The sequence below is a fragment of the Indicator indicator genome, chromosome 10 (assembly GCF_027791375.1).
Source record: "Indicator indicator isolate 239-I01 chromosome 10, UM_Iind_1.1, whole genome shotgun sequence".
Classification (NCBI taxonomy): domain Eukaryota; kingdom Metazoa; phylum Chordata; class Aves; order Piciformes; family Indicatoridae; genus Indicator; species Indicator indicator.
This window is the reverse complement of record NC_072019.1, coordinates 12,327,852-12,354,184: the sequence shown is the minus strand read 5'-3', so window position 1 is coordinate 12,354,184 and position 26,333 is coordinate 12,327,852. Positions and strand designations below refer to the sequence as shown.

At 38.1% G+C, this 26,333-nt stretch overlaps 1 protein-coding gene across 1 annotated transcript; it reads right to left on the bottom strand.

Moving 5' to 3' along the window:
• Positions 1 to 1,847: 1,847 nt before the first annotated feature.
• Positions 1,848 to 24,419, bottom strand: BRDT (bromodomain testis associated). The gene is made up of 19 exons (XM_054384256.1): positions 24,228 to 24,419; positions 21,832 to 21,969; positions 20,991 to 21,120; positions 20,669 to 20,841; positions 19,310 to 19,681; positions 18,619 to 18,747; positions 18,223 to 18,411; positions 16,743 to 16,930; positions 16,373 to 16,665; positions 16,177 to 16,290; positions 14,579 to 14,695; positions 13,580 to 13,641; positions 12,222 to 12,402; positions 11,461 to 11,573; positions 10,058 to 10,199; positions 6,697 to 6,728; positions 4,052 to 4,254; positions 2,639 to 2,801; positions 1,848 to 1,916 (listed from the first exon to the last, which is right to left on the bottom strand). The coding sequence occupies exons 1-19, from the start codon at positions 24,417 to 24,419 to the stop codon at positions 1,848 to 1,850; spliced, it is 3,000 nt and encodes a 999-aa protein (XP_054240231.1).
• Positions 24,420 to 26,333: the final 1,914 nt, after the last annotated feature.

Here is a 26,333-nt window from a genome sequence, read left to right as displayed (position 1 = left end):
AATTTCACTCTTCATTTACATGTTGATACAATCTGCTAGTGTAGAAGAAGTACAAAACTGACATGTTGGTGCAGCTGTTTTCACAAATCATCATACCAGAACTTAGTACCCCTGTTAACCGTTAGGTAGCTAACAACACTTATGCTGTTTAAGCAGCTTATTGTTTGCAGGAGGTATCTAGAAAAGTGGAATTCCTGCTTCAGACTGTGCTGACAGCTTTGGGCAAACTTCAGAAAGTATGGTGGAAAACCTGCTCCAGATGGATACCTCCAGGAGGGACCTCAAACAAAGAAATATTTGGGCAATTATACCCTGACAAGACATCCTAATGGCACCACTTCACATTACAACCAATCTTTCACCCCAAATCCCCTTCCCAGCCAAGTGCTCAACTCTACCAAATAGCATATACTTGAGCATGCATTGAGGCAAGGCTCATGTAAGAAGACTTCTGTAGATATTTCAAATCTGAGCATTTGTCAATATACACTTTCTGATATTGAATGATATACTACCAAACATTCCAGCAATAGCAGAAAGAGAATCACAGAATGTTAGGGATTGGAAGCGACCTCCAGAAATCAGAGTCTACTCCCCTGCCAAAGCAGTATCACCTAGGGCAGGCAGTGCAGGAACACATCCAGGTAGAGGAATGCATCCAAGCAGGTTTTGAAATTCTGCAGAGGAGATGACTCCACAAGCTCTCTAGGTAGCCTGTTCCAGTGCTCTGTCACCCTCACCGTAAAGAAGTGTCTGCTTGTGTTGTGGTGGAACCTTCATCTTGACACCCACCCCTCAGATATTTATAGACAAGGATAAGATCTCCTCTCAGCTTTCTCCTCTCAAGACTAAACAGCCCTAGGTCTCCCAATCTCTCTTCATAGGATAGATGTTCAAGTCCCGTAGTCATCCTTATAGTCCTGTGTTGGGCTCTCTCCAGCAGATTCCTGTCTCTCTTGAATTGGGGAGCCCAAAATTTGACACAGCATTCCAGATGTGGTCTCACCACGGCAGAGTAGAGATACAGAAGCAGAACATACAGAGCAGTATGCTATTGTAGAATAGGTATTCTGGAGCTAGTACTAACTCATCTGTCTGCTACCTGAAAGACCAGACTACGATTTTTAGGTGTGCTTTAGCTGTCATTTATTAACATCAATGTAATTTATTTCCTTCTTCCGGAAACTCAGTTATTTGTAGAAACTTTTGTCCACTTAGTTTTGTTAGTTGGGTGGTCTGTGGCAAACCATCACCACAACACTGGCAGCATTACCTTCAATTTCAGCTTTGATCCAGGAACTCAACAGACCAGAGGTCTCCACATGGAGAGTTTTGAGGTCTTTCATCACAGACTAGCTCTGTGCTGGTGTGGCATAGTAAAGTGATTGTTTTAATAGCAATCACAAAACTGACCAGATCTTAGTTTAAAGTAGTTTCTATAGGTGCATATTTAATATGCTGACTTAATACAGTCAAACGAGAATTTGGCTATGCTCAGTATAACAGATTCCCAAATTTCTCTGAAAATAATTGATTTTAAAATAAATTTAAAAAGTAAACATCAAGACACTGATATTTTCTCACGTGTACATACAACATACAAAACTCATTAAAAAAAAATCAGCTATGTTCCACTGTGTAGGAGGCTAGATTACACATTATAAACAAGCAGCAAAAAGATCTTGTGATGCTTCAGGTGTCAGTGGATAAACTTTTAATAATAAGCCTTTTGGAGGCACTTAGATGCTCTTTAAAGTGGTCTTAACATTTCAGTTTGTAACTAGTACATTTTCCAAGTTGAACAGATTGTATTATGTTGAAATTAATTTCTATATTATCTACAGCTTTCACTCAATATATTCTTCGAATGATGTCATAATATCTCTCTGCAGATTCATATCAATTATACAAGCCATCTACAAAAAAGCAAATCGGTGTATTTTCAGATAAGTTAGATAGTAGTAAATAATGTATGTGTCAAATATTTAATAAAAATTAAGAAAAGAATCTATGAAGCTTCTTTCCCCAAAGTGCACACTTCCTCTGTTATTACAACTTTTACTGTGCATGCTGTTGAAGCCTGCTCTGTAAAGAGCTGAACAGGACAAAAGCTTCATCTGAGTCTAGCATGATATCACACTGCAGTTCTCACATCCTAGTCTACAATATTATGGATTTAAAAAAAGAAATAATCTAAAGCCCATATCAATTAAAACCCCCAAATGTTAATTATCTACACCAATAAAAACCTTTTTGTTTTAAAAATGCTCAATTTTGATATTTCAGGTGAGAACAATATGATCAGTACTTCAGTTGACATAGAATAAGAAGATAGATGACTTGCAAGACGTGAGGTTTGAAATTATTCAAAGGGTAGAGTCTCCCCTTTAAAATTTTATTTTGCCACACAGTTATTCTAAGCTAATGGGATTAATAGGACCAAGTGGATTGTTTTGCATATTATGTCAGTTGAAATTTACTTTGAGTTTCCTATATAGTTTTCTGGACTAAGACTTCAGGTTGTGTAATTCTGTTGTTTGAAATCACTCAGGTCCTTTAAAATAAGGACCTAGGGTAACATTTTCTATTCTGTACTAAAGCTAAAACCAAAATCATCTGGCAAGAGTCAGGAACTTACTGCTTCTCTTCTCCTGCGTTCTTGTTCCATTTTTCTAGCTAGGTTACGGGCTCGAACAAGATGATGTTGTTGAGGTTCAGACAGTTGTTTGTTCTTATGTTCCTCTTTTTGAGGCTCACAGTCTGTCGCCACCATGGCATCCAGTCCTGTACCTTCATGGCCCCTTTAATAACAAAAGAGATCACAACAGGATAAAACTTGTTTCTTCCTTTCTTTTTTTCATTACAAGGCTTAGCACCTAAATAGAACTCTGCAAATAACTTAAATCAGTGCATACCACTGAAGCTGTGGTTCTGTTTTACATGTTGATTTGCAATAATTTTCCTTCACAAGAGGTTTGTGCATACAGTTGGTGGGCTGTAGCAGGTTAAGGTTTACTGTGTTCTATTTCCAATCTAACATGCACACAGGATTTATATACATGCTACACAAAACTTAAATGTGTAGTCTTTCAAAAAAGTGCATGTAAGTTTCTGTTGCTGTCTTGGTATTTTGTTTATGCCTTCTTCCCCTTCAACTGGTTACATGAGGTAGATTTCACTAACTTCAAGCAAGTATCTGTGTTGTCTTATTCCACACATCTCTGGTTTTCTTCTCATGAAAACATATAGCAGCTAAAGGTCTTTGTACTGTTCACTGTATTTTCTGAAATCTCTCAAATGCCCTGTTTATTAAAGTAATACATTCCAAACAAGTCAAAAAGGGAGAAATGCAGGAAAAAACCCACAAAACAAACAAAAAAATCCAAACCAACCAACAACAAACAACCCCCAGCCAACCAACCCATCCAAAACAAAATACAACAACAAAAATCAATGCAACTGAAGAGAGAAATATTACAGAAAGCAGAGCTTCAAAAAGGTGGCAAACCAGCATAATTATAGATCTCAGACAGAAGTGGGTACTTGCTAAAACAGTAGTTCCAAACAACCTGGGAAGAATACTACAGCAGTAGCTTACTGAATATGGCTCTCCACAGCAATGCAAAGAATTCTGCTGAAGTAGTGCATACTGAAACTCCTTTAGCTATGTGAACTCTGAGGTCTCGAAGACTAGACTATCTTGCTTCCCTTTGAACAGCAGTAAGATGGGGATATTCCTGGCTACAGATATAGAAAAGTAAGATACTCAGGACAGATGTGAATACTGGTCATGAGCATGAGCAGAGAAACTGGGGGGGGAGGGGGGAAAACCTGAGCAGTTTCTTTGACTGCTGATATGATACTGATTTGCAAGGGGAAAAGCCACTTTGCACTTTTTGGATGTGCACTCCTGCTTAGGGTGGTTCAGCTCCTCCCTTCATCTGATACATAGCAATTACTTAGTCCAAACCACCTGTTCCTGAATAAGTAAACCACCCACTACTATACAAGCAAAATACAGATTAAGATTTCAACATATATGGTTACAAACCTCTCTTTTTTTTGAGAAGGGCTTTGCAGTTTCCTCTGGCCTTGCACCTGAGGCCTTTTTACCTTCTGCACTTGTTCGCCTCTCTTCTTTAATGCTGCTTCCCTGAACTGTTTGAAGGTCTCAGCAGATGCTTTTATTGGAGCTGGAAGCATCATCTTTTTACATAAGCTTACCCAGGAATCTGTATTCTTAAATTCTGTGTCCTGAAGTTAGAAAAAAAGAAAACATGGAAGAGGCAAAAATACTCTACAATTACTAATCCACTTTCTGCTTAGTTTTTACATTAGCACAGTGTCATTTTGACTGGACCTGTTTGTGAATATCTACAACAAAATACCCTTATTTTAGCAGAATATTAGTGCAAATACAGGAATCTGAGCAGACTTCAATATGTTTTCTTATCAACTTTGAGGTTTTTTAGCAACGTAGTAAAAATTATTAGCATTTGCAATTAGTTTACTCAACCCTTTACATCGATCTCTCCATTTTTTTAATTCCATGAAATGTGGATTCACAAGACTGAGCATATGCAAGGTCTATTAACAATATTTTAAAACAAAAAACCCATCCATTTCATTTCTGTACGTAACCTTTACATAACAATAGTTTTGTATTAGGCTTGCGGTTTTTTGCTTGTTTGTTTTAAATACCCCATGTTAATTAAATAACACATTTCCCAGTGGCATTTTCCTCACAGCATAAACCAGCATAGACCCACTATTCTTAAATACTGCTTCTAGTAGAAGGTCATGTGTTTTTGAAGGAAATACATGTTTTTGGAACTGAATTCAGTAAGTTCATTAACAGATTTTTGAAAGCTAAGCCTCCTCAGAAAAATCCTAGGAATATTTTAATTCAACAGACTATATGCAAACCTTTTGGGTCCAGAGTCTGACAGGATCAGTTACTTAGACTAGCAACGTTGATGCTTTCAAATATCTGATTACCACAGAAGAACTTAAATAACAGGTAAGAAAGTTCCTCTGTTTCTCCTTTTAAGATCACCTATTATAGACTAGGAAATATTTTGCTTAGCTTTCATAAAAACCTTCAGATTATTTCCCAGTTGCATTAATGTCCTCAAAAGCATAGTGTCCTGGCTCAGGAAAGGTTTTTCAATAGCATCTACGGTTTCCACACAACTCTTATTTTTGTTACTGCATTGGCAAGAGAAAACACACTAATATCTGGAATATTAGAACCACATCAAGAAGCAAAAGTTCCTTGTTTAACTATTAAAACTAGATGAGTGGATTTGGTTCATGTAGCAAGGTTCTTGTAGCACACGGCTACAAAGGTGGCTGCTGTGAGAAGCTGCTAGAATCTATGTCCAACAGAACCAATGCCAGCCAGCTCCAAGATGGACCTGCTGCTGGCCAACGCTCAGCCCATCAGTAATAGTGGTAGCACCTCCACAGTAACGTATTTAAGGAAGGAAAAACATTACGGTGCAACAGCAATGGCAGCTGGAAAAAGGAATGAGAATATGTGAGAGAAACAGCCCTGCAAACACTGAAGTTAGTGGAGAAGGAAGATGAGGTGCTCCAGATGCCAAAGCAGAGATTCCCCTGCAGCCTGTGGCAAAGACCACATGAAGCAGGCTGTTCCTCTGCAGCCTATAGAAGTTATCAGTGGAGCAGATACCCACCTGCAGCACATGGACCCTACACCAGAGGAGGTGGATTCCTGTGGGCCTGTGACCCTGTGGGAAGCCTGTGCTGGAGCAGGCTCCTGGCAGGACTTGTGGACTCTAGAGAGAGAGGAGCTCACACTGTAGAAGATTTGCTAGCAGAATTTTAACGTTGCAGGGAACCCATACTGGAGCAGTCTGTCCCTGAAGGACTACACCCAATGAAGGGACCCACACTGGAACAGTTTGTGAAGAATTGTAGCCTATAGGAAGGACTCCTTGAAAAAACCTTGTAGAATACTCTCTTCCATGGGAGGGATCCCATGCTAGAGTAGGGGAAGAGTGTGAGGAGTCCTCCCTTTCAGGAAGGAGGAGTGGTAAACTAACTGCAACCCCTATTCTTTGTTCCCTTGTGCTGCTGTGAAGAGAGAAGATAGAAAAATAGCAATTGAAGTTAAGCCTAGGAAGAAGAAAGGGATGAGGGGAAGATGTTTTTAAGATTTGGCTTTATTTCTCTTTATCCATCTTCTCATTTGATTGGTCGTAAATTACATTGCACCAAGTCAAGTCCTCTTTTGCCCATGATATAATTGGTGAATGATCTTGGCCCATAAGACTTTCGTTGTATTTTCTTTCCCTTGTCCAGCTAAGGAGGAGGGAGTGATAGAGCAGCCTTTGTGGGCAGCTAGTACCCAGCTGGAGTCAAGCCACAACAATGAAATAAGCTGTATTTTTAATAACAATATGAATATGGTTTTTTATATTAATCTTGTATCATTTATCTTCTGAAATAATCAGAGACCATAGATTTCCCATAGATTTGTTGTTGGGTTCTTTAGCACTTGAAATAAAAAAAAATTAGACAGATTATAACAATGCCCATGACCTAGCAGATACTAAATATTTGAATCATAAACTCCCCAGATTTTCAGAGATGATCTTAGGATAAGGAATTATTGATACTCATAAGTAGAATAAAGCTCATCACCTCAAAAAGGACGTGAGCAACACTTACCTTTACTGGTTTATCAGTAGGTGTACAATGACCTGATGGAAAAAATAAAAAAGATTTTTTACTCATGTTGATTTTATGTAGAGCGTTTCCTCAAACGTAAGTGCTAAGAGTTGGTAGATAAAAAAGTGATAGAAATTGACTTACGAATTTACACTGCTGATGTTTATTATTAAGTTCAGAATAATGGAAATGCTCCCAAACATTTTCTAAGCCTATGTTGGACTAGACCTCTTGATCTCTCAGCTTGGGACAAGGAAAGGAATGGTTAAACTGGTTAATTCTAAGAGAGGTCCCAACACAATGCCCAAAAATTTGACTGGAAAGTCTCCACATAGCACCTTGGCAGTTGCTCACCTCCTATCCCCTCCCCACCCATTCCTCCTCCATTTTAGTTACATCATTATTTAAGAATATATTATTCACCCTGTAAGTTCCTTTTCCCTACAGCTCTCCACTTTTTTTTTTCCAAATTATTATTTTATTTAAAAAAGACAAATAGGTCAACCAGTAAAGGCTAGTCATTGCCTTTCCAGTAGCCTACATGAAATATAAATACTCAATTCTGTTACCTTTAGTACTTGTGAGGGGGAAGAAAACCACACACAGGCAAAGTAGAAGTGCTATTTCGAAACTAACTTCAGATAACAGCTCTGATATGTTGTGTTACAACCTCTACTATTTTGCATGAAAAACACTTCTCCTAAACCTTAAGAATTAAACTTCCCAAATGCAGGAACGGATACAATTTCCCACAATTATTATGGTAATCCTGAATTAGACTTCTGCAATACTATGGACCGGCCCAAATACCACATGGTTAACAAAAGCCAGTTTTTTTTTTTTATTGTATGTATTACTTTGTTATCTTCCCTTCTAAACAGCTTCTAGGATTAAAATCTAGGTGTGCTGTGAAAAAGACACTAGTTTAGAACCAGATATGGAACCACACAGGTCTCACAGCCTATGAAGTTGCATAATTGCAAGTGAGCAGGAAAAATTTTACTTATACGGTAGAATAGAATATGATGAAAGACCTTCAAGTCTCAAGTATTATTGAAGAGCATTCCAAATCCTGATATCTTCATTCTTGTGATTTCCAGTTAAGCAATCCACCTAGATCAAATGTTGTTATTATTCTCCTCCAGAGCAGAGAATTAGTGTATTAAGATTTCCTTCCTTCTTTCTTTCATCAATTACTTATCCTCATACAGGCAGCTTGAATTTTTATATAAGAAATCTGACAGCCTTCAGCACTGAATACTTCAAAATAAAGCAAGAACCTTGCAGACCAAACAATATCTAACTCCATTGCTAAGATCAATTTGGTCAACCTGTTACACCCATGAGGCAGATCTGCTTTGAGACAAACATAAAATGGATTTGAATTTATGGTTACGTCTGTCTTCAAGCTTTAGATAAAACACAGGCATATGAGGCTGTGACAAAAGTATTTGCAGCCATGGACTTTCAAGCATGCATTTTTAGAGCTACTTACAGCAATGCCAACCTTCACAGAACCTCTCACTAAGGCACTGCTTTTTAATCTGAAGGAAAGCTATTGGTTACTACTTTTAAAAATTAAGCTTCTTAAACCACTGCTAAACTCAATGATACATCAAGCCCGCATCCTTACTATAGGAGATGTCACAAGTCTAAAGTCAAGTAATCGTTTCAGAGATGCAAGTAACCTCAGAGAAATAGTCAAGAGAGTGGAACACTCTACAAAAGTCAACAAGTTGCTCTAAGCATCCAGTTCTACAATTAATTTCCCTTGTTTTATCTAAGTAGAGGCATGTATTCCTGATCATGCTCTGCATTATCAACTAGACAAGTCCTGCAGTGGTTCCAGATGAGCAAAGCTTGTTGCTGTTGTTTAACCTCCCCCAAAACTAAAATCCTGTATTCCCCCCTACCCCTTTCCAGTTTTCTACAACAGTTTAGTGGAAAGGCTGAAATAACACTGAGCACAGTTGGGGCATGTACCATCACAGGAACAAATACCACTATATTATGGATGAAGGCAGAGAACTACATTCACATAATATTAAAAACTCTGCTGTGCAACATAATGCTGAAGTTCAAGTGTACTCAGAGACAGAGTCTACTATAGGAGCTATCCGGTAATGAAACACAGGGGCTCCTGTATGACTGTCCACACAACTGCCCCTTGAAAAAGATAAGATAGAAATGTATAAGTTAAATACAGATCAAGAAAATTTAAGATGAGTAAAGACCTAGCAGTAAACAATTAAGTATGGAAGGGAGCAAGCATTCTCAATATTTTGGGCTATGTTTTTTTTTCTATGAATGTTAAAAACAGAGCTTGATTTATTCCTGTATGTCTTCCCAAACCTTTAACATACTAAGATAACACCAGGATTTTGATAATGATAGCCATGCAGTACACATGACAAGAGTTCAAAAGGGAGCTCAAATCTCTACAAGTGAAGAGCATGAGCTGAACCCATCTACCAGGCCCAGCTGCCACAGCTCTAAAGCCAGCACATGAAGTGTATGTATGGGTAGGTATGTCAAGACCATGAAAATGCTGAATAGATAATATCTCGGAGAATTAAGTGTCCATTTCAGAAGTTGCATTAATACAACTCAAGATACCCCGCATTATGCTTTGGCCACAGTTAAGGAGTTCATCAGTGAGAAGGCTGTGACTTTTAATTTCATCGAGTTTTGAGAAGCTTGTTCCCTCCCCTGTTCAAGCCTATACAGGTGAGCTAAAGAGGAACCAGTTGCACCTAGTAACAGCAGGCTCTCAGCATGGATGTTCAGTGTAGAGCTCAGGATGGGTTATTGTGAAAAACTTATGAAGTCTCATGCATCTATATATGGAATGCAGCTTTCAGGGAACTTGTGTCCTTATAATAATTGCAAGTTTGTGCCACAGTGAAAACTTGCTTGACATTCATTGCTTTGCTATCAGATCCTTGTCAGCAAGAGCTGGAGACTGTAATTTAAAATGCACACAACGTATTATGGGAAAACTGCTCCATGAAGCTTCAAGTAGAAGACAACTTAAAGGCCAGGCAAGTGTGGCAGAAAGGAGCGTCGGTCCTCTCACCCTTCGTGGAAGACTGGGTTAATTATCCCTAGTACTACATTCAGAAAACAAAGTTCTTAAAAGGAATTTGCTTTATGTATTTTTACACAGAGCAAGAAGCAAGCATCCATTTAACCTGACCTTTTAAAAAACAAACCCAAAAACAAACACAAAGAACAAGGGCAAACTGTACCCCTGCCATTTTTCTGCAAACCAATTCATGTACAAGTTTTCAGCATTTTATTTATACATTTTTAACTCTGCCCCCTTGGTATCAGTTACAGCTTTTATTATGACAATACATACTTTGTTCTTGACTTATGGGTATTGAATCAGCAGTTCTCTCACTGGCATTGTTTTGAAGTTCATTTGATTTGTCTGGCTGTATTGTTTTCTCAGCTTGTTTCCTCCCATCAGCACCATCAACTTGAGAAGTTTTGTTGGATACCTAGAAGGGAAGTTAGACTTCAAAATTGGTTCTAAAGTGCTAAACATGTGGATTCATACTATACAGCACCAATATTTAAAAGCTTAGAGCAGTAAATTGTTGCAGCTCTAGCTTTTATAACCACAGAAAAAAAATTATTTCATCTATGTTAGTGTAGTCTAAGCAAGTTCATACATTAGCATTTTGAATTTAGGACATGAACTGCTCAGAGATACCAAGCAATAGAGCAAATAGAATATGAGAAAACTATAGAAGCTCCTTCACCCTTAACATTGTACAATTCAATAGGAGTAGGTTTTTACTGTTGTAAAGCTAGTTGCTAGACTCCAGTTCATGGATTAGGGTGAGAGTAGATGTATTATTTCAGTGGTAGTTTTCCTCTGTGCAAGACTGCATAGTAATCCTCTTGAACTGGGGAAGGTATTCCAAAACCCCAAGCCTCATGATACATACTTGCTGCCTTGGACAGTGGAAACAAATGGAAAAAGGCAAGTCACTTCCACTCTGTTCTTGCAGGAAACGTTCTTGTGCGCACAGACTCATTTTCCATTTTGGAAAATAAAAGCTATTAAATCCTGTCTACAGCAGCTGTGTTTGAGACCATGTTGAAAAAAAGTTAAACACCTTAAGACAGAAGAGATCATTCTGCTGCAGTAGCATCAAAAATTTCTTTTGTAATATGGAGTGTCTTCTAACAAGGATACCACCCAAGAACATATTAAAGGCAGAAATCAACCATGACTAAGTATTTCACAACCTCAACTATGACCCTGAAAGCCACAGTTTCCATGGCCTTTGAAAGAGGGGAAAAAGCAACATACTTCTGCAGGATAGCTCCTAGAGTCTTCAGAGTACTACTGAGTTTGAGATGAATATTTCCAGAAAGTAGGAATATAAAGTGTAAGATGCACATCTCTTCTGTGGAACTGTAGCTTTACTGGGTGGGCTCTTAAACAGTGCAGGGATTACTTCAGTTTAAGCTCTAGCACGAAAAAGAAATAATACATTTCCTAACATGTTATAAACTTAATATATTGAGCAGCCAAAGTCTTCATTTTTGTGTTGCAGTCGACAGGAAATGAAATCAACCAAGAACCACTTTGTTAGTGTGGTTTTAGATAACTTTGTCATAAACCTTAATTGGCTTTTATTGCATCATATTTGAGCCTGGAATATTGTATCAGATCTTATTTAAAAGAGTAAAACCATATTTTAAAGAAGTTATTTGAAATGAATGCATTGAAAAGAAGTGTGTATTCACCTCTGGAGGAGCATGCGTGCTCCAAGTGACAGAAGACTGATCTCTCCTTGGAGTTCTCTGAAGGGTTTGCTGGTCTGGAGCATCATGCAGAACAGATTCAGCCGAGATTATACCTGAGAAAGTAGTGTATGATTTCCCCTAACATGCAAAGTATACTACTACATCTCAAAATTAGGTTAGTGTTTAAATGTGTGGATTAAATGGATATGAATGTATGTATGCTGGTTAAATTATTTGAGACTATTTTAAATTGATTTCTCAGTTAGCCAGCTATTAGCTCAAACTGTCTTTTACCAAAGATTCAGGTGTCTAAAGCTATTAGACCTTTTTAAGTGAGGGAATTAAAATACTAACTCCCTAGATCAAGTTTGTAAGCAACTTCGTATTTGATATCTCTAGACAATACAAATCAATTCAGAAGGCCTGTGATACCAAGCCTTAAATTCAACCAACAAATATTTCAGATGTGAACCTGAGTGGTGGTCACAGGTTTAATTAAGCATGGGTCCTTCTGAAGAAGAAATGAGCAACTCCACTTCTTAACACTACTCTGGCTCATTGAAACCCTAGCCAATCCTCAGTGCTCCTATATTTTAATTACATCATACTTTTTATAACCCACAAGAGCTTTTTATATTATCCACTTGATAACCTCCTAAACTCCCAAGATAAGCCTATTGGACACTGCAAGCATTAGTCCTACCATTCCTTCTTTCTTCAGCAGTCAAATATAGCCATGATTCTTGCTGTAAGTATACTACCTGGTGGAGACTGGGCATTTAGTTCTGATGATTTAAATGATCTATTCTGCAAAGGCTGAAGCTTCTGAAGCGCATCGAGAGCTGGCTGCTGCAATTCAGATGATCCATGATTTTGCAAGCTACTTGTGGATTGTGTTTGCAGAACAGCATTGCAGGATGTCCTCTGTAAAGACAGTGGTTTCTAGAAAGAGATTGCAATAGTTAATACAGCCATATCTTAAATTCTTAGAAACTATTTGAGCCCCTTCTCCCCCACTGCCCCTGCTTGCAGTGTTTATAGGATTAAGCAATCCTTGTATTGCAATACTAATACTTTTTAAAAGTATTTTTAAAAGCTTTTTAAAAAAGAGTTTAGATGACAAAACTCAAGGAAATAAAAATGCACTGCCTTGGTCGCACAGGTAAAGAAAACCCATGAGAAGTACAATGCTTGTAGTTACTTAAAATGTTAGTTAGGGGCTGCTATAACTGAAGATGAAGTATAATTCTTGGGTCCTGTTTTCTCACGTTTTTTACTATTATTCTGTCACTGCAGAGGCCGCACTTTTTAAACTAACAACAACAGGGGCTACATAGTTCTTCCCAGCAGTCTTTGCTTATAAAGATGCAGAAGCAGCTACTAAACACTAGATTTGCAGCCTGGTTTCCTGTATCCAACTAAGCACTTCAAATGAAAGCAAGCCTATTGTAAAAGAAGAATGAAGGCTTTGTTATGATCTTGCTTGGCAATCTAAGATTTTCATCTCTGTTAGCGTCAAGGAAAATTGTGAAAGGCAGCTAACTCTGACAAGAATTAACACCCACTGTATATACAGGAACAGAGCTATTCAAACTGCTGTCGCTCTTAACAATACCACAGTAGTAATATAAAGTATCCCCAAAATGACTAGTGTATTGTATTTCTTTTTAGTGTAGTGTAGCATTTTTCTTTTCAGGTGTAGAAGTGATGTTATACATGGATAAAGTATTTAAGTGGAGCCTGCACTGTTTATTAGGTATATGCTATACAAAAAAATTAAGCTGGAAAGGACTTCTGCTTTTTGGGAGTGGGTGAGGTGGAGGAGTGGCACATGTGGTACGTTCTCCTCCTTTTCTTTTCCCTTCTCCTTTACCCAGTATGGAATTATCACAATGACTGTAAGAGGGGAAAAGCCTCTCCCAGTAACTCTCCCAGTACTTCACTTTCTACAAAGATAAATAAGCTACTTTTCACAAACTGTAGATTTTACATCTCCATGAAGGTCAGTCCTACAGAACAAACAGCATTATTTCCTGATGAAGTTGTATCATTGCCAGTACTACTCTGTGAAACAAAACTTGAAGAAAAAAAAAGTTATATTCAAGTCCAGTCAGTTTACCTTAGGCTTTTTCACAGAATTTGGATAGTTCTGCCTGGCTCCAGCCTGTGATGAGCAGGTTTCTATAACCATAAATACAGCGAGGTAGGCAGAAACAGGGGATGGAAAAGAGTAAAAAAATCAGCTATTCACATATGTTTCATTATTCACACATTCAAGATGCAAGTTGCAGTTATACCTAGAGAGCCAAACCTCACAGTGAAAAGGAACATTCTTGTCCTGAATACTTAGACTTCAGCTTGATTTATTTAGAAAACTTGTCCCAGAAAAACCCACAAAAATTATTGCAGGATCAAGGTCCTTGGTGCTATCAGTTACTTGACTGTGTTTGCTTCCCCAAACTGCAAAAGATTGAGCATTCATTTCAGTTTACACTGTTATCTCATACAGATACCTACATTGTAGACCTCCAGTTGACCAATCTACTCTGCCCTCAAAACCTCAAGGGAATTCTGTGTACAGAGAAACACTGTTCCAACACCTTGATGTTACCACTATAATGTCCTTTGATCAAGCTGAAGACAGCTTAAGAACCAGGGTACCACCAACTTGGCTCTACAGTCACTGTTGGCACTTTTGTCCCTCGACTTAGAGACTAAGGCTTACTTTAAGTAAGGCATCCTTCATGCTTCAGTTCAGAAGATGATAATAAAGTAAATCACATTTTCAAAAATGGAATTAAAAAAAACCCTACAAAAGTAAGCTATAGCCTAATAACCAAATCTCCAGGTTAGACACACAGATCTCTTGCTAGCTGATTTTGGTCCCTGAAGTTTTTCACTGATAGAGTGAATAACATAGCATGTTTTTGTCTGTTTTAACCCACAAATTTAATATTAAGACAGTCATTTGATAGCACTGCAGTTGAACCTTCAACATGGGGCAGGCCTTCAAGGGTAACAGAAATTGTTGGCAAGCCTATGGAACAGTAGGTGGTGACTGAGAAGACAGATGATTTTTGCCAATATAAAAAAAAAAAAAAAAAGGAACCTTTCTGACCCAATTCATTGTCGCTGCTGTCTGAAGAGTTAGAACCACTGCTAGTACTGCTGACAGAACCTGAGGAACTGCTGCTGCTGTCGCTCAGTCTGCTTGTGGACTCGGTGTTGTTTTCAACTGCAGGAGAAAGAGTTCAGAATGACCTGCAATGGAGCAGTCTTCATATACAAGACTAAGATCAATCTTGTTAGGCCTGTTAGGTATATTCTCCCAAATAACATTTAATCGTCTGCCATTTCCTCTCACACTGACCATGTAGCAGTGGACTGAAGACATTGTACAGGGAAGGAAGATTTACCAGCAGTAGACTAGTTAAATTAATGAAATAATCAGAGGAGCTGTAATCACACATTTTACAATCCTAAATTACATGAATACTGTATTGTCTTAAATCATATTTCAAGCCATTTTCCCCTATAGGTTTTCCTGCTGCTAAGAGCCTGTTTCTGGGCTTGTTGCTGTGCTACACATGAATGCTGAGGTCTTTATAGCCAAACTCCTCTCTTTCCTAAGCCATATGTACTCTAGAATTGTCATCTTTTGCCACCTCCCCACCATCTGACTACTTTGCATCTGCAGGGCTGATTTAACTCAGTTCATAGTGATTTTGCAGTCAAAAAGCTATTCCAAACTGTGTTGCTCTGAAGGAAGCTTTGAAAGTGAGAAGTTACATGGATACCTGTTTCCCTGGACACAAGTCTAACTGCAATCTTAAGCTTGTAAATAAGCCAGATGACAATTGTAAAGATTCCCTGGCCTACCTCCTCTGCCTTCCCACACCACATTCTCCATAATTGACATCAGCTTCTTCTTCAAGCCTTTCTTTTTAGGATGTTTTCAATAATGTATACCTGACAGGAAAACTGAGCTAGTACTAGATGCAAGTTTGTGTCTTAAAGAGCTCTTTTTATAATTTCAGCTAACTGGGTTTATATAAAATCTTAATAGATAGCTAACAAATGCAACACCTTCACTAATTTAATAAGCAACAACTTCACCTGTAATAGTAGCCATCAGTCTCATTTATGTCTTGTCAGTCCCTGATGAGAACCACTATTAAGCATAGATATGCCTGAGTACATACTAAATCTCTGGATTTGATATTGAAATGTATTATTGCCTGAAAAAGTGAATCAATTCTCCTAGGGTACTTCTTTAAGACTAAGGCAACAGCACACCTGTCACAGCCACAGAAGTTTTGCTGGCATGACAGCATTAGCAGAGCTGCAATCTGACAAGTATGACTAGAGTTTGAATCTCTAAGCCATGTGAACAAAAACATGGACTGTGGGACACTCCTTGAAGCATCAAGTTTTCACATGTTAGCATAAGGAAGGTGGCGTTCAACATTCTCTAAACTCTGAAGCTGTTATCTGTCAGTAATGAAAGATTAGGTGCAAAAATAAGATGTGTAGACAGGACAAATAACTGACCAAATTCACTGCTGTGATTCCAGCTAACTCAAAAGACTAGAAATGGTAAATTTAGGATCTCAGTTGCTCTGAGGAGAAAGTCCCCAGCTCCATAACAACACATAAACCCAAGGAGAGAATTCTATTTAATCTGTATCTGTTGCAAATGAATAAAGGTTGTGTTACACTTGAAGTTCTTCTTTCTTGGGTTTAGTTGATCATTGACATCCAGTAGTCTCTTCTCTAGCTCCTGTTTCCTCTCAGAGTTAAGTTGTTCTTTTGTCTTCGTTGTTTTTTTAGCTGCACATGAAACAGGAATTAATATTGCAGTGAAACACAAAAGTTCTTTTTCTTTTTTTAAAGCATTGTTTATGCTACATACCCTGTTGCTTTCTTGCTCTCTTCTTCAAACAGGTTGCCACATATTTCTGTAGTTCTCTAAGTGTTGAAGACTTCAAAATTTCAAAGTCTATTTCCATCTCATCAGGGTCGGAGTTCCTCAGTGAAGGTTCTCCTGACTGTATTATATGGACTACTTTTCCAAGCTTATCTCCAGGGAGTTTATTTATGTCCAAACTCAACTGTCGTTTTTCATCGTAACTCATAGGCTTGGCACCATCTTCGTCTTCTGACTTACGTGGCAACAAGGCTTGCTGCATGGTTTTCTTTGACTGACTGCAAGAAAAAAAACTATATTGCAGTAACAGCAGTTTAAAATGATCTGACACCCACACAAGTCCTCAAACACTTACATGTTTAAAGGCAGCTCTTTCTTACATTTCTTCTTCCGTTTTAATTTTTTCTTCCTCTGAAACATGCTTTTTATTTGGGCTTTTTCCTTGCCCTTATTTTTCTCTTTTTTAGCCTTCCCTTTTTGTTTTTTCAGTCTAGGTAAGAATGTCCTGGTCAAAGCCCGCAACTGCTGGTGAACAGCTTTAAGCTATTAAAAACAAAAAATTAATACTCAGACAATGTAGAAGGAACAATACCACAGGACTTGTGTGGCAACACAATGGCTGTTACTAGGATGTTTGCTTTCCAGATGAGGTTTATTAACCAAGTTTATTACTGTATTATAGTCAGAGACTGCCAATATAGATGAGGTAAAGGTACTCATTTAATGCAGATATTTCTAACAGCATATCATCTAGCATCCAGTGAAGAACAATTTTTAGAAGGGCAGAAACCACTGTAGGAGTATCAAGGAGCCTGCCTTCAATTTTGAGCATTTGGGAAGCATGCAAGTGCTTTAGAACTCTACAACATTACTGAATTATGCTGATACCAGGCTTGTGCATCTTCAGCCTATAAATACCTCAGGTATTCTGTGATATAGAATGACTAGTTAGGATATACTAGTAGCTTCAAAGAAAAAAAAACAAACCCACACAACAAAACACAAAAACCCCCAAATGCACAACAAACACACAGAAGTTTATTTAAACCTCACTGGAATTAAAAGAAAGATGGATTGAATATGAGAATCAGAATCTGGACACTGAAATACTTCACTGGTTCAAAGTGAAGTCTTGTAGACTTTTGGTTGTCCTCATGCCTATATTCATAAAATTGATGATGCTACTTGACAAATACTGAAAACTAAATTGTCCCTTGTCTGAGTAGCAGAACAAATGCTAGTTTTCTGTATGGTTTATAGATACAGAATCAGGGTAAAGTATTATGATTGGTCAAACAAAAGCAGGACCCAGTGTTAAGTCACTGTTAGTCAGCGAAGCAAGGCCGTGCTTCACAGTAGCATGAACATAAGGTTGCTTCTATTTAAATTCATAAGTAGCTTTCTGAAGTAAATTTTAATTACTTGCTTTTATATGGCTGAAAAGAGACTGGACATAAAAACAGAGCTCTTCAACCACATGAAGGAAATGCCACTCTTAAAAGAATACACTTCGCACACAGCTTAGTGGTATCTGGATGCTCTTGTCATACACAGCAACACAGTTTCATTTCTAAAATGTTTGAGAGTAATCTGAAGAAGTGGTAAGCAAGAATACTAGAGCAATGATTCACTAAAACCATTTTGTGTTTGCTGGGGCACCATTCACTTAGTATTTGGAGGTACTTCTAAAAAGGAATAAAGTTTGTGTTAAGGAAAACAAATGACTACAGAATTTTTTAAAACACCGATTCTTGGTGCTAAGCCTAAAACCAGACTATTTCAAGTGGCACTGTCAAGAGAGATGATAATTATTCACATCTAATGTTAATGCTTACTTGCTCCTGAAGCTTTGCAAGGTGCGTTATTCTCTCCTGTTCAGACTCTTCTGATGATTTTTCTTCTGAAGAGTCATCATTACTGCTCTCACTGGAATAAGCTTCTGTAATTTCTCTGGTAGGCTGTGGCAGAGGAACACTTGAAACAGGTTCCCGAAGAATTTTGGCAAAGCGCATCTCAAAAAAGTCCTAAAGAGTTATGTTTGGAACAGCAGAGAGGTCAACATGTTTTTCAGAATCCTAAAAGCATCATGAAGTTGCTGCTTATTTTCTAGAACTACACAGCAACACGATAGTTGGTAACACCAGTATGTGCCACATTGGGGCATGAGATGACCACAAAGGAATTTTACATAGTCCTACTGTTTTTCAAGTCTGACTTAAGTGACAACTCACCTGAAGTTTTCTTGCCTTAGCAACTATCTCATGATCTGGAGAATGATGTTTGTAGCAATTCATGAACATGAGTCTAACATCTGTAGCAAATTCTTGTATATCACTATATTCAGAATTATCCATTTTCTTCTAGAGAAAAAGAAAATTAATACACTTTTAGAGCTCAAAACCAGAGAGCATCTCCATAAAGTGGTAGAAAGATGAGAAAAAAAATTGGCCATGTATCTCAACCTAGAGAGATTCCTTTTTTTTCCTTTTTCTGTGAAGAGTGTCATGTGAATATCCAGTGTTGACGTTTCAGGGTACTTCACCAAGGATAATGAGATTGAGAAGCAGAATTGTATTTTGGTTTATGGATCATTAGCAACAGTGTTGCTATATGCAGCATACTTCGAAGTGCTTCATGGGGATGATAATTCCCTCACTATTTATATTGGTTTGTTCAACAAATAGGGAAATTAGCCACTGTTCACAGGTCACAATAAGATTTAGAATTCTGACTTTCTTCAGGAAGTCGTAGCTTAGTTTGTCAAGAGAGATAAGTGTACATGGCTTCTATGCCCATTATTTCTTTCAAAGCAGCAGCAGCTTTCATGACACCTTTTTAGCTAACATTATTAAAACCCAGTCATTGACACAAATTATTCAAGCAAGCACACCAATAGTCCAGATCCCTCTGGAATATACTTACCTTGATAGCTCCCAAGTCTGTAGGATATTTGGGGATCCTTTGGTTCTCACCAGGTGAGAAAGATAAAACATCTACAGATTTTAAGAAAGGCCAGACATAAGCTGCATGTTTCTTTGACAACATTTCTTTAAGTATTTCATTACAATGTTTGAGTTGTTTTGACAACTGAAACTTTTTAAGAATTTCAGGTAACTGTTGAGAATCTGGCAAGTATGTCTTCAGAATCTTATCCGGTATCATACATTCATTTTCATCTCTGCATGATTTAGCAGGTTTTCTTTTATTAAATCTTTCAGAAGATTCACTGCTTGCTGTGAATGTTGAAGTACTAGGAGTTGTAGTGTCAGCCTTCCTTCTCACACCTTTTTTTGCCTAGGAAAAGAAAATTTTACAGTCAGTAAGAGAATGGTCAGCTTTCAGAATACACTAGAAAAATGCATTAGAAAGTCTGAACTCTTACAGCTATTGAAGTCAGATCAGAATGTGTCACTTGCACAAGTTTAGACTGAAGATGCAAGATGAGCATGCCAAGCTCAATCTCAGATGTAAAGGAGAGGACTTACGACAGCTCATGTGGTGATCAGTTTTTAGCAGTTTAAGAAGGCTTCTATGAGTTGGTAGGTTATGAAGTTATCACACGATGAGCACCATGAGAATGGGAAAAATTACATTTTAAGCCTTGCTGAGGGCTTTATGTACAAAGTTTCTCTATTTTTTTTTTTTATATGGGTGGTATTTTGTTTGAAGCAGTACAATGTGTGCTTTGTCATCATTGTCCAGACTCTTCAGTAAAGGGTAAGTACACACATGGAGAGCATGGCACATGTGCCTGTTCCTCCTCAGAACAGTAAAACCAAAACTAATATAAGAGTATTTATACGGTGGAAATGTCCAATGTTCACATACAAGTCAGACTGCAGTTCAGAATTGGCTTTTATGAGCTACAAATGCCAACCAGGCTATTTAGTGTGTTTAAGCAAACATACTGTTTTGGGGAATCAAGCATTTGATTTACATTGAAAAAAATATGAGAAGTTATTGAATACAACTTAGAGCTTTATTTTAATACTACCTCCATTATCTACACTTCGAGAATAACCATCTTTGTTTCTTTGAGAACAACATTTTAGAACCGTATTTGTTAAAGAAAGATGTGCCAAGCAGCCATCCCAATTTCTGAACAGTTTCTAGAATTAGTACTGGCTCAGTTTTTAGCAGCACTCTGGAGATGTCTTACTATCTTCTACCATGATAGAAGTTAAGATACTGCAGCAAGCATGGCACCTATGGTTTTGCTGTTAGTGCCTAAAGGAGCAATTTTAATATCTTTCTTTCTGAAAGTTATTTGAGGAAACTTACTTTTGTTAGAGGGACTGCAGCTGGCATTAATGCAGTCAGCCGAGCTGCAGACGAAGGTGCTAGTGTAACCTGCTGTAGCTCTCGAGTCGGTGATGAAGGCTGCTCACTACTTTCAGTTTGTTTCTGCGTTGTGCTTCGTTCATTTGAAGTTCCAGGGCTGGGCTGCTGTGGTTCTGGCCATTGTAAAACAAAGTTTTAAAGTTAGGTCTTAAATGTTTCAGATAGTATATTTCATGAGTTGTGACAGAGTACAGAGGATTTCCTGTTACCAGCATTTACATGTTTAATATGTTAAGAATTACACATATAACAAGGGCCTTACCTTCCAACTTCTTTCCTTTTCTCTTTCCTTGGTTGAGAATCACTAGTCTTTCTTCTGTTGGCATTTGGGCTATTTTCTTCATGAACACTTTTTCTAGTTCTTGGGCCATAAATACAATGTCATGACCTGGCTGTAAAGAGTCAGTAACATTCAAAGTAAAGAAGGGGCTGCAGTAATGGAAGGCTGCCTTGTAAAATACAGTCTACAGAATCCTACTCCAACAAACTATAACAAGCTACCAGGACCAGAGAGGTCTATAAATCATTGCCATCCCTGCCCACTCACCCCCAGCTAGCTCTAATACAAGTTGCTTTGTTATTGAAACTCTGTTTCCCACAGTCCCATTGCACAGACCTATACTTGCTTTTCCTCAAACTCCCCACTGCAAAGAGGAAAGGGGCAGATCTATAACTTATTCCAATGTAATGAAGAAAGCTGTAAGCTTAAAGATACTAAGACAGTCAACAAACTTTGAAGTGCAGGGAGATGCTCACACATTGGGTTAGGTCAGTTAAAACTGAAGGGAGTGCAATGTGGCTCATGATTACTAGCCTTAAGCTTTTATGGCAATTACACAGTGCTCATTGTTCATGAGCTCTGCAACTAAAACTCACAGATTTTTCCAGGAGGAATCCTGGTGTATGGAAGACTTATGTGCTCAGTTTGTTTTAGTAGCAGGCTAGACTTTTCTTACATGCCCTCAGTAAATCCTAAAGTTTCCTCACCTTTCTGAGAAAATAGTTTGAAGAAATCATGAAGACATTGATAGATTTAGTACAGGCTCTAAACCATTTGTATTGCTCAATAGAGTTTGTTACTGGTAAGGCACTGTTTCACATACCTTATTATATATATAGCAATTCAAGAACATCGTTTTAAAGTCTTCAATGCATTCTGCAGCTTTTGTGTAGTAATTGTGTTCCAGACGCTTTTTAATGGTGCTCAAGTCCATCGGGTTTTTTATAATACTGTAATAATCCTGTGGATTTGAAAGAGTCACACAAGAGATATCTTTAATATTAGGACATGAAGATTCTTACATATTTAGTTATTAAATTGCAAGAGAGTGGTAGAGTGCTGGAGCAGGCTGCCTGGAGAGGCGATGGAATCTCCATCTCTGGAGGCATTCAAAACCTGCCTGGAAGCCACCCTGTGTAATCTGCTCTAGGTGAACCTGCTCTGATGGAGGTCAGACTAGATGATCTCCACAGGTCCTTTCCAACTCCTGTAAGTCTATGATTGAGAGAAGAATTGCATTATGTTGGAAGGAATACGTTATTAAAAGGAGAAGACTTTCCCCTGTAGTCACATGTACCACAGAAGACAATATTCAGGAACATTTCACCTCTTATTTTGTCCTTGTTCTTTCAGGTAACATCCAGTGTTCAAAACCCCCAAGAATATTTATCTCAATAGGATCCAGAGCTATACTGGTAGTAGTACTTATGAAAAGCATACTTCTCATTTGTTATTTCAAAGCCATGTACCTGAAGCAGCACTCCAGTTTGCAAAACAGGAGAAAAAGCCAAAGACAGACTGACAAAACCAGATTCAGTCACTGACAGAAAGCTACCACCAGGCTTACACAGTTGAAGTTAGTGAAGATGTGGCAATGACTGAAAGGCTGCCAGAATTGGAGCTGTTGTGATTATTGTAGTAGCATGCCTAAAAGCTAGTCAGAGCATGGAACTAATTCCCTGCTGGTGCATTCAAGAAATCAGAACAGGAGTATCCCCATTAAGTGCACATATACATTGTAAGCTTGTGAAGCTGCTGCTACTACGTTTTCTAAAAGGCATCCTAGCAATCTATTTTAGTGAAATTAAAAAACCCTAAACCTAAGTACATCATAGTGCAGACCATTATAATTTCCCAAAACAAACCCAAGAAAACTTTGTGGAGTTAAGTATTGTCCATCCTGCATCTGCTAACACCTGGAAGGGAGAGGCATAGGAGGCAAATACCTTCATTGTCCTTGCCATGGAGTCAGAGATTTGCTTGTACTGTGCAGTGGTTGAACTAACACACACTTTTAGAAGTCAAGTGGCTGCCTTCAAAATCCAGAGAGGCAGAACTGCCCTGAGGCCAGCTGTAAATGTTGCTGCAACTGATTGAATGACCCTTCATATTAACCTTAGGTGACAGTTCCTTCCAAGAAGGAAAAAGGGTAAGAAAAGACACAGAAAGATAGTTACTTTGACTGTGCTTTTGGACAAACTGACCAAATGAATTTGTCATGAGAAATAGCTGCAGATGAAGGCATGAAGGCTTTTATCTGCACTCAACAGAACCAATCATTTTGTAGAATTAGTCCTCGAAATCTGAAAGAACTAAACATGATTGCTTAAGCTTGAGGGTGGAGTTGTGAAGAATCAAAGGACACATACCATAATTTTATTTAACACCTTTCTACTTATTTGCCAAGAGCAGTATCTTCCAGCTCATTAGAAATACTATTGTGTGACTAAACAATGTTTTCATTTGAGTGAAAAATCTGATGGGATCCAAAACTAGAGTCTAAAGATACCTGACATCATAATCATTCACTTTGTTGCAATTAAATTGTAATATAAATAAAACCCACAAGGCAATACAGAACAAGAATTTAAACATCAGACCTGTTTCCTACGGGAATATTCTACCGCTCTGGTATGAGAAATTTTTTTTTCCCCCTCATATTTTTTTTTTCAGGGACATGTGATTCCTCTAGAAACTTCAGAGTAAGATTCCTAAGTTGATTTGAAATTAAGAGGTACTATAAGTGTAATCACTTCTACATATCAAACTAGACCCAGATTTGCCTATTTAGGTCAATCAGATCTGGTTTTCTTTGTAAAGTATTTGGCATCGAAAGACGCTGGCTGCCTCCTCCGAAAAATAAAAAGCCCAAAGGCAAAAGAGAATACTCATAATATACAGTGTTAAGAAAATGGCTAAACCAGCAGGAAGATAGAAAGAAGACATGACAGAACACCAACATCCAGAAACTCCAAGAGGCCTAAGCATTCTTATTGTCACTTCAAAAAACGATTTACTGCAGTCTCAGATGGGAAAGCTAAGGAGTAAAGACACAGTATGAACTGGAGAGAAAACAGATTTCATGCAGACTTGGACTAGTGAAAGCAGTTAGTTTGCAAAATTAGTCTTCCACAATCTGTTGCATCAGAAAAACCTTTTAAACCAATATCCACAGGTTCTGTAATACTTGGCATACTACAATTCCAAAATGGTTGTTACCGGAAGATTCAGTGCTGCTGCATCTACGGGCTGGTGAAATGGCCAGGAGAATTTGTGTTTCCATATGGCTCTCATGACCACCCTCTGTATGTATTGAAGTTGGTTTGTTTGACAACCACTATTTTTCTTATTTATATATTCTGGTGGAGAAGGGTTAGTAATAATTGCATTGTGTTGGTTTGGAACAGACATCTCTAGCATGTTTGTACATCAGCGTGTTCAAAGATCTTCATTATACATCTAACCTGGAGGAAAAAAAGAAAAAAGTAGTATTCAGTGAAGATACCTAGATTTAATGCTGTTTAGACATTCAATTCTGTTTGCAGAGTATCAATATGGTAGCCACAGGCATGACTTCAGGTTTGGTTCACAGTGCATAGTTGGATGTGCTGGACCACTAGAATCTCTGCCACCTGTTCCTCCACAGATGGAGTCCTATAAAAGGAGTTTAACCTCAGAACCAGCTCTGCAGTACACACTGCAAGTCTCACTTGGCACACAGCAATAGTGAGGTATTACCTTCCTCATGCATCTCAGCCAACTCACCACACAAGTCCTACAATTTCCAGTAAAATATTTTAGCACAAGTGTATTTCAAAACAATGCTTTTCAGGTTTGTGTATATTTACAACAGTATTCTCTTCTTGGTTGCGTAGCAGAGGACTACAAAAAAGTTTGTTCCCCTCATTTAAACACTTTTGGATCATCTAAAGAACACTGCAAGGAGTAACCATGGTAGTTTGCATTTAGCTGGCACAGCAATGCTGTGCTGGAGCAGAACATGCCAGTATTCAGGAATGACAGAGGCTGTATTTTGGGGTGCATAATACCAGCACTAAGCTAGACAAGACCTTTGTCAAGCACAACTACAGAAATTCCAGTCCTTTCCCACCTTCCTAGCTCATCACTGTGTTATGAACACTCAGTCAAGAGTCTCACTTCCTTCCCTCCTTTTGTCCATTTAGGCAGAAAAGCACCATATTTTCTAATACTAGTTCTTTGATTTAGCAATGTAACAGGTTTTTTGTGCATTCCTTCGGAATAAGTAAGGCTTGATCATTCCCAATTTGTCCTGCTTTCAGCTAAAAAGAGAAAAAAATCCAAGCTTGCACTTCATCATAAAACTTCATGAGTTTCAGAAAAGGTCATAATACACTAGATAGCTACTGTTATGAGCACACTACTAAAACAATAGCTATGCCCCACTCTCACAACACCTAAAACACTCAGACATTGCAGATCACACATACAATATTTTCATCTTTGTTCCCTATTTCAGCATTCAAAGGTGTGCCTCATCTCAAACAGCTCTTGAAGCTAAAGAGCTGTTCTGATCTCTTCCCCATGTGTTCAGTCCAGTCACTTACAGAATGCAGATGTCTTTCATGGCACAGTTCTATCATCAACATAAAAGTTTCCTTTTTTTCTTATTTAAGAAAAACATCAAACTGGAATTGTTAATAACAGGAACAGTTCTGGGCTATGAGCCAGCATATCTAGCAATACACTACATTAGTAACAAATATAGTTCAAAGTCAGATTGTTTTGAGGACCATGGTAAAGCAGGTGTGAAAACTACTGTTATTCTTCATAACGCTGGTTTCACTTTAAGGCAAATGTAATAGCTTAGGCATGAATTTTTAGTTTCACATCATGTAAATAATGAACAGTGTAATTTTAAATTGCCGAATAATCATCCTCTATATATTCTGATGAGCCCAAATGAACTTACTCTAAAGCAAATTTCAAGAAAGCCAAAAGGAACACAGTTTCCTGGAATAAGATAGTCAGCTGCCAGAGTACAGCATGTGGAAAACAGCTTGCATTTAACAGAGAAGAGTCTGCCTTGTGCTAGCACTGAAGTTAGGCATTTCCCTGCTGCCTGCTTTTGCAAAGCTAGTTGGATACAGTGCTAGGTACTGGAATCTGCTTCAGGGAACTTTGTCTTTCATACAGAAGTGACTCCATGATTTCCCCACCCCCCTCGCCCCAGCCTCTGTTCTTGTTCTTTCCTTCCAGATGGACCATAACTCATAGAACCTCCCCTTCAAATATTCAAGTCCCAGTTGCCTCCTTACAGAAATATTAGCAGTTTTAGCCTGTTAC

Excerpts from the sequence above, each read along its gene's own strand:
- BRDT (XM_054384256.1), bottom strand. The coding sequence starts at position 24,419 with ATGTCTGTTCCAAACCAACACAATGCAATTATTACTAACCCTTCTCCA. Across the intron at positions 21,121-21,831 it reads ATTGCTATATATATAATAAG|CCAGGTCATGACATTGTATT; the intron begins GTATGTGAAACA and ends GACTCTTTACAG. Across the intron at positions 12,403-13,579 it reads ATTCTGTGAAAAAGCCTAAG|AAACCACTGTCTTTACAGAG; the intron begins GTAAACTGACTG and ends ATCTCTTTCTAG.